Here is an 8,999-nt window from a genome sequence, read left to right as displayed (position 1 = left end):
AAAGGTAACACAGAATCTGAGTAAGTATTTATTTTCTTAACAAGTAGATGAGGCTGAGGAAAGTGAATCTAAACATATTGATTAAGGAAGCACTTTGCACAAAGCAGACTCTTAATCCAGTGTATGTTACCAGCCTTGTAAATAACATAAAGTCAGTGTGCAATGGGCGACAGATGCAGAGTAACTGAACTGTGCAGTTTCTTGGCAAATTTATGTACATTATGACATTTGAAGTGTTGTATTTACATATGTGCTCACATAGTGAAGGCATCCCAACTGAAAGACCTTAGTCCTTTGTAAGAGTTAAAATCCCACTGTGTTCAGTGCTACAGCAGGATCCAGATTCAGTTCTAGAAGACCAGAGGCATTCTTGTGTCTATTTCGTAGTAATGTTTACATTTTACAGGACACTACACTCAAAATGAAATATTAACAACACAGTTATGACCTTCTTATTTTACTGACTTAAAATCTGGGTCTGTTTTTAGTGCTATTTAACATGCTTCAGATTTCTAAGAGTACACATCTTTCATCTTACCAAAGTGCTAACTCAAAACCTTGAATTTTGCTTCAGTGGAGTGTACTGCATTGTGTCTATTACATAAAATTATATCCCTGTACAAGTAAGCAGGAGTTAGACAAAGGGGCAACTATCAAAGTCAGTGAATTTCATCAAACATATCAGGCCACCATTTATACCTCTCCACAGAAATTAATTTTGTCTTTATTAATATCCAGGCCTGCACTCACTTGAAGCAAAATGCAGAACTTGGAATTGAATGCAGTTGAATGGAAGTATTTTGGCACAATAGACAACTCATATGATGATACAAGTTGATCAGGCATGAGAAAAAGTATATTTATAGGTATCATCCTGGCATAAGGGGCTAGTACTCTCTTTTTTCCTAAATTTAGTCCTTCTTCCCCATGAAGAGAGTGTAAAATCACTGAGCCTCTCAGCTGCATTCCCTTGTAGGAAAAGAGCTGGAGAAGTGAAATTGTACTTATATATATAAAGTTATAATTCCAAAAATAAATAACAAAGCTATGTTTGTTAGGTGAGTACAGAACTGCTGGACAAAAGTGCAGCTTCTCATATTAGTGGCAGAAGAACTGTAAATAACTTTGTGAAAAGCATAATCCTTTACTAACCCTCTCATGGTATGGTCACTTTCCCAGTGAATCCACTGCCAACAGTGAAATGTGCACCTGGCAATCCTAATACCATATGTCAGGATCTGTGCTAAGATATATTAATTTAAGTGATTAAGGATTAACAGCTTGTCCAACAGGTGCACCTTCATGTGGACTCTATCATTCAGCCAGGCATTCACTCAGAAAATGTCTCTTAATAAAGAACATTGAGGAAAAAAGCAGACAGTAGCTTCATGCAGTTGGCAAATCTTTTCCCTTTCTAATTCACATGCACCCAAATGATAGGGAGTGCATGTGCTGTGGTACAACGGCATGTAAATTCTGATTGGAAATGCTGGGGATATGAATAAAACTTCCAGTGAGTGTTGTCAGGGTGACAGACAGAAGCCTTGATCCTGATCTTGGATATACCAGCTTGAATCCAAAGTAATTCCTCTGATTAATGTCATGGAGAATAGAATGTGCCTACAGCTGCCGGTTTTCTTCAATAGTCAATGACCATTTATCATTAACTTCAAAAGGTTCAAAACTAGGCCAATATCACTTTCAAAACCCTCCTCTTCGTATGTTTGCATGATATCTTAAAGGAAAAGCTAATGTACAGAGAAGAGTTCCTGTGCTGGAATCTAACAAAGACCTGTTTATGTGAAAGATATGTCTAGCTGTTAGCATGCTGTAATGCATAACCATTGTTATACATGTAATTATTGTAACTGATCCAGTCATCTGCACACTGATATTCTTGATTAGACTGAATGTACGGATGATAAACTGTTTCTTTTCCCAAGAAATAAGATGGAGCAAGTCTCTGTAAAACAACAGCACTGAACTGGTATGTCAGCTTCCTTCGAATTTTAATGATTTCACCTGTTCTTCCATAATTCCTCAGTGCTCTGGCCATTTTCTGATATGTCATGATCTTGCGGTTTCCCTTTCTTTCTCCCCACAGCTCTGCAAGTTTCTCCTTGTTTTTGGAGACAAACTGGAAGACACCATTGGGCTTATCCACCCATTGGATGCAGTTTGCCATAGCTGGATCATACAGAGACTCATGGAGGTACTCAAACAGTCGAAGTTTTTTTCTACCTATTAAGAAATAAAGTACAAAATGTCAGAACAGAACTTATACTTGTTTTAAAAGATGAGCAGTTGTCTTTTTCTGGAAGGGATCTTATAAGCAAAAGCATAGGTGAACCTAATATCCTGTCACAAATTAAAAGATCAGTATAAACTATTCAGTGGAAGACCAGCAACACAAATGAGAGGATAGTTCTGAAACATGTACAGATCTGTGGTGACAGAAAAGGATTTGGTCATTAGAGTTTCAAGAGCAGGTTATTTGGGGATCATGACATATATCTGGTGACTTCACTGTAGTGGTAGGTCTCAGAAGCCACTTTCAGCAGTCTTCAGACACATGCTGCGCAGATGCATGGTCAAGGAACCCACTGCAGGAAATTACATCCTCAGACAGTGCGGGAAAGAGGTTCTGGAGAGCCAGTCTGAATGTTTTTGAATAAATGCTTTCTCTGCTTAAGCAAAACTCAAAGCTTTTGAGATGACTCAATTTTGTGAGGTTTGTTTCAGGACTGTTTTGGGAATGCAAGGTAGTCTGATACAAGAAAGCGTGAGTGGGTGAGTGGGGAGAGCAAGATAGTTTTGAACAATAAACCTCACCTAGTCAATAAGGAACTAGACCTTCTGGTACTCTGTAATTTTCTAAAAAAGTGCAGAAGTGTCACCTTGCATTCCCATGGAGAATGAAGCAAGCTCAGTACCACAATATGTGTCAGTTAACTAAGTGCTTCTCCCCACAGGCTCAGCTCTCAAACTTAAGTTTACTAGTGAAGCTTATTTAGTTTCACTTAGGTCTCGTGGATCCCTCTCTCTGAAGTACTTCTAGTTCCCTTCACAAAGCCAAGGGTGACCAAGAAGCTGCCATAAGGAGGAAGAATTTAAGATTATGAGACAAAGAGGAACATTTTGCAGAAAGCAGAGTCTATGCAGAAGAACGGCTTCCACTTTAACCAAAGTGGAAACAAGCAGCTGCACCTAAAGTTCATAAAGTCTTGTCTTGTGTGGCTATTTTAAACTAGGAACAGGGGAAAAGTGATAGTTGCTAAGGAACACTGAGGTCAAGCCAAGACATCTGTTAGGGATGACAGTAATTCTGCAACTGGTGATAAGGAAAGAGGAGAGAAGTGACAGTCATACTAGGAAGAAGAAAAGCCTGAAATCAGAGGTACTTTCCAAAAAATTAATAAAATTTCATTATCTAAATAAAAATTGGCCTGTGACTAGAAGTACCTATTCTACTAGAAATACATGTAGTATTACCAAGATGAGAAGCTTAAAAGCAAACTGGTGAAGGACACAGCCTGATCACAGTAAACACTTCTTAGTAGGTGACCTCCTTAGGTCCCCTCCAACCCGAATTATCTTATAAACCTATGAACCTCTGGTAGAAAAAATAAGATCGGGGAAAATCTGCACACTATTACGGACTGAGTCTTTGCTGGAAAACAGTAGTGTAGCCATGTCTGCAGCAGCATCTGATTTTATGCTGTCTGTCCTCTTTTTTCAGCTGTCATTTCTGGCCAAATTTTTATTTCTAGACTCTTTCCAGACACATCTAGCTGATGTCTTGGTTTGAGAGGGCTTATTTGCTCTTACATGTTAATGCAACTATGTTACTAGAGCCCAGCTGTTTTCGCCAAAGTGCTACACAATGTGGATGCACCAGTTTGAGCTGGGGTTAGTTCACAGATCTTTGTACTGCACCTCATTGCATAAGCTAATGCATAAATTCATTTTCAGGCCCTAAACATCAGTCTAAGCTAGCAGGCTAGTGTCTGCAGGTTTCTTATGTGGTCACTGGAGAGTGGCAGTTTCCTCCAGAAGGTCTTTCAGAGTGTCTGCATTAGATTTCTGTGCTGAATTGTCCTGAAGCAGCCTAATTCTCCTGGGTGTGTCTAATTTGGATGCATTTCTGAAGTACCTCTCTTGATTATCTCCACTCACCAAGCTTTAGTTCAGATCATGGAATGTCTTGACATGCATGAATTGGACTCCTTTCAGAAGAGACCTAACTCAAAGATGCTTTCCAGAAGCATATCTAAGTCACTGCAGCTTTCAGAACTTGCGACCAGCCTAGAGATTGCCCTAAATAAACCCTTGAGAAATGCTTTAAACACAGACTTTGGGTCCTCAGTATTGAATGTTTCATCTACAGATCTATTCCTAAAGGGCCACACTACTTGCTAGTGTACAGAAAACCTCTCATGTCTCAATAAGAAGCCAGGAGGACTAAATTTATTTAGGTATAGTGGAAATAGTCCCCCAAATCACAGTTTCTGGCAGGAATATCGCCATGGACACAAAGAACCCATAAGAGGACACAGAAAACCCCCATAAGAATAGTCAGTCATTCTGAAAAATTATGCAGTATCTGAAAATTTATGCCTTCTGGAAAAGAACATTGATAATAATGTAAAAGAAATATGAAACGGGAAACTAAATTTAAGAGATCAGTAAGAACTGAAGGTGAATCCAGATATTGACATGTAAAATTCCCCAGTGCAACACTGGGTAAGACTTAGAAAAGCAACATTTCTGGATTGAAAGGTTTTTCTTTGCAATAGTGAATTTCAAGTATTAGAACTACAGAACTTAAAAGCAGAGGCTACTCTCTTCCCATTGTCCCAAGGAATTTGTAGTAGTAGTAGTAGTTGCTATTAAGCAACATAAACCACAGTGTTCAGCATCAATGGGAAGAGATGATACCAAAAACTGACACCATGTGGTTAAAGTTGAGAGCAGGGGATTTCAAAAAGCAGCAAAACCAGGAAGCTACTCAAAAAGACCCCACCGTCAAAAGTAGGTACAACAGCTCAGAGTGGAATCTGTGGAAATCTTATCTAGCAGAGTCATAGAAAGGATGCTGAGTCCCAAACAAAAACCAAAGAATGAATGCAGTAACAAAAGAAGTACTGTAATGAACAATGTCACCTGACCTATTCTTTGCAAAATAGATATCCACTCAAGCAAAGTCAACCAAAAGGAGCACAAAAATAGCTCTAAAAATGCACACTGGAAATGACAAAAGCTAAGAGGTAATTTGAAAAGTAAACAAAGGCATAAAATCAGGTGCAATAATATTCATGTATGTGAAAAACCTTCAAGAAAACCATTCCTTGTTGGACCACATGAAATAAAATAAGCTATTAAAGTGGATAAAGATATTTTTGATAGCTAGATTTACTTCTTTGCGTCAGACTTCATCCCAGATGATTTGGAGTGAAACACATCTCTGGTTTGTTTTTCCATGTACTAAACAAGAGTACAGAATAAGATGATAACAGATGTATCTTACCTTTTGAGATTTAGCAGATAGGAATTGAACACTAGCAGTTGTATTCTAGTTACTATTAAATGTTAACTTATTTTTTCCCATTAAAAGAAAAAAAATTAGGAAAAAGAGAAAGCATAATTTGCCAGGAGATTTTCTGAAGTAACATAACGTACATATCAAGATACGCTCTTTCTACACACCTTTCCCTGCTTTTGGCTGGCCAGCAGCAGCATGCATCACTTGGCTTTCTGGAGTATTCTGCAGCGTATGGTAGACAGGCTCATCCGCATAAAAATCTACTGCACTGTTCTTCAAGAATTAAGACAAAGAAGAGTTACTAATGGAGTACATTCTCTGAGGGAAAAGAAACTTGTAGAAATTAATTGCCTGAAGCCTTCAAAATGCAGCCTTTCATCACCTCAGCCATGGAAGACTTTTCTCAGCCAGGAAGGCATGCAGTGTGCTGTACCAGTAATAAGCAGCACTGATTTGTGTCCGGGGGGAAGGGCTGCCCACGAGGGGAGGTATGAGAGGGAAAACAGAGTAATTGCCTCACTCTGGACCTTCAACCCTTTTGCTGGAGGCAGAGGAGCAACAGTAGACTCTGTTTCCAGAGTCAGTAAAAAAGCCAACAGCCACCTGGACAGTGGCCCCTACAGACTCTGTAGCTCCTGTGTCACGTTGTCGCTGATCTGCTCGTTGAAAATGGGCTTTTGTGGAATCTGTTTACCTGAAATTATCTCCCATGCAATATTAATTTTCCATCACTCCTGGAAGCCACACTCCCAGTGTTTTTAAGAATGAATATGGACTCTGCAGGCTGAAGCTGAGCTCAGAGTTCAGACAATGCTGGTCTTCCCAGCACTCTTAGAGGAAAATGCTGTTGAAGAAATCAAAGGCGCGGTACTTTCTCACAGCAGCAGAAGCTATGCGGAGGTTGGAAGTTGTTCTTCTCTGCCTGTTGCCAGGTAATAGAGAGAAGCCCTTTTCCCTATCATACTAGTAGATTGGTTTGTTAGTTGTCATGTTACATGATGAACCACAGAAGAGCACCAGAGGCAAACAGCTAAGATGACTCCTGAAAAGAGACTATTAAACATGTTTTGCAAATATTTCCCAAGGCAGTTGAATCTGAATCATGCCTGGGCAGACCAAATTTCTGTTAGAGTTAGCATAATGATTTGTACTAGAAATCACAAATGGGCAGCCAATTTTCCATTTATGTCTGACTCTGTTATTAGTAATCAGTTCACTTACAATCACATTTCTCCAGGTGTACCCTTGGTCCTCTGTAGATGGTGGTGCAGAGTAGCTAGGACTTGCTCGGAGGTGGTGGTGATGGTTGAGCGCAGTCAGGCAATTTTTATAACCTGAGAATTAGGAGGATGGAGCAAAACCTGAGTGAGTAAAAGGGAGAGAAGAAGGAAAAAAACCCAGCGGCAAACAGTCTAACATGCTGCTGGGTCTGTCAAAAAGCATTTATCCTATGGCTGCCTTCTAGATAATAAAGTCTCCAGAGCCAAGATGTTTCATATCAGCAGGTTATCCAACATAATCTGTACTGTTGCTGTTAATTGCACCCTTGGGCTGGTTTTGTTTGCCTTCACGATGACAAACAATATTTGTTAAGACAAAATGTCAGATATTTCATAGTATCATGAAGTAGTTTGGTTAATAGAAAAAGGACAGCCAAACAGATCACCAAACATAATGAATCGGATAATTATAGACTACTATACTACATGTATTAGAAAGGAAAAAGGAATGTCACACAGTTCTGCAGGTCATTAGTACAATGCAAGTCAGAGTCTCCAATTGTGAATTAAGTGAATGAGCATCAGAGCATCTGCAGTGCCTGAAAGAACGACACCGAAGGAACCCAAGACCTTAGGATGTTTAAAAGAAGCAAAGGCGAAGACCGGACTGAGGCACTTGGAATAAATTACGCACTGCAGGTGGTCAGAAAAAGATTTTGGAGGGTACATCTATTGCAAGTGGAAATGTGGGTGCAGCTGTGGGACGTACCAACCACTGAGTTGCAAGTGTTTTATACCTTTCTCCATCGGCCCTAACAACAGATACAGGCAAGAACATTGCAAGTAATTATGTATAGTGGATCCTTCAGCATGTGTAAATTACCAATGCAGTGGAGCCAAAAATTTATTAACAAAAGCTGAAAATATGGCCCAAGAGGTCTTATTTACATTTCAGTATATAATAGATAATATGTAAATAAACTTCCTCGTATGAAATTCATTCCACACAAAAGACAATGGATATTTTGTTCTGGACTTAGGGGGTTTGTGATGTAGCCTCCTATTTTCCTTTCATTTCATTTCTGTTTACAATGTAAAAACAGCAAACACAGATCTTAAATTTTATAATCATTTAATTGCCAAAACCTTGCCTGAACTGGAACAATTTACAGCTTTCCTGTATTTTAAGTTTTGTAAAGTATAAAATGTTTGAAGCCAAGAAAAACACTTTTCTATTAATTATCCAGACTCAAACTATCATTTCTACATAAAAATATTTAAAATTTATATTTTAATGTAAAAAAAGTAATTGTGGAAATTAATTTCACCTGTTGGATTCTTGGTCTTTTTTTTTTTTTCCACTGGAATTCATTGTTATTATGAGCTTATTCAGAGCATAACAGAAGGGCATTTTTCAATTAAAACATTAAAACTGGAAAATGGCTGTTGCACTGTGGTCATATATCCTCTGATTATAGGAAATCTGGGCTCAGTGCACCTCAGCTAGTACTGAGGAGAAGGTAGAAGAGGGGACTGTCCAAGAGCTTCCCCATGCTGTGACACAGAAGATGCACACCACACTGGGCAGTACTAATGGAGGGGCAGAAAGCCTCCAAATATTCTTCCCCCTTTCCATCCTCCCAACATACCCCTCTGCTGTCCATTAATCCACCTCTGGGAAATTAATCTCCCACCTATGTGCATCAAGATGTACTTTCCTGTAAAAATACAAAGTGGTAAATGAAATGGAATAATGGTCTTTTTTACCTGGTGAATATTGCATTTCTCTGTCAGAGTGCTGCTGCAGTACTTCTAGCGCATCTTCGAAAGCCTGGCCCAGTACATCTTGGTCAGGAAAACTCTGCAAGAACATTTTTCTGTCGGGAGCCAGAAAAGACCAGGCTGGTTCTTTCAACATTGTCAGTTGGAAAATCCCAAATAAATACAGTGATTATAGAGAATATACATCCTCCTGGAATATGTATTTTGGAGGCACTGAGGCATTACCATAATTGTTTACTACTATAAGAAAGTTCTCACTCCTCTGAGAAGTCTCTTTGAGGTCAGTGGGACAACTCACACGGGTAACATTACTCACTCGTGCAAATGTTTCAAGGTTCATTTCCTTAATTTGCAGCAGAAGTTTACATAAAGGGTGTTACTGTTATTGGAGTGTTTTATAGTATGTAATACAGAGGTATGTGTCACTTGTGTAACATGATTTATGAAGCTAAAGT

General features: G+C 39.0%; 1 protein-coding gene across 1 annotated transcript; it reads right to left on the bottom strand.

Annotated features, from left to right (window-relative positions):
* Window positions 1-1,549: 1,549 nt before the first annotated feature.
* Window positions 1,550-8,680, bottom strand: SPIC (Spi-C transcription factor). Its single transcript, XM_052790274.1, has 4 exons — window positions 8,530-8,680; window positions 6,764-6,876; window positions 5,707-5,815; window positions 1,550-2,241 (listed from the first exon to the last, which is right to left on the bottom strand). Exons 1-4 carry the CDS (start codon window positions 8,678-8,680, stop codon window positions 1,814-1,816), a joined length of 801 nt encoding a protein of 266 aa, XP_052646234.1. The 3' UTR covers window positions 1,550-1,813.
* Between the last annotated feature and the right edge of the window lie 319 nt (window positions 8,681-8,999).

The sequence above is a fragment of the Harpia harpyja genome, chromosome 6 (assembly GCF_026419915.1).
Source record: "Harpia harpyja isolate bHarHar1 chromosome 6, bHarHar1 primary haplotype, whole genome shotgun sequence".
NCBI lineage: Eukaryota > Metazoa > Chordata > Aves > Accipitriformes > Accipitridae > Harpia > Harpia harpyja.
Note: the sequence above shows the minus strand (reverse complement) of the source record. Positions and strands in the feature narration are given on the sequence as shown.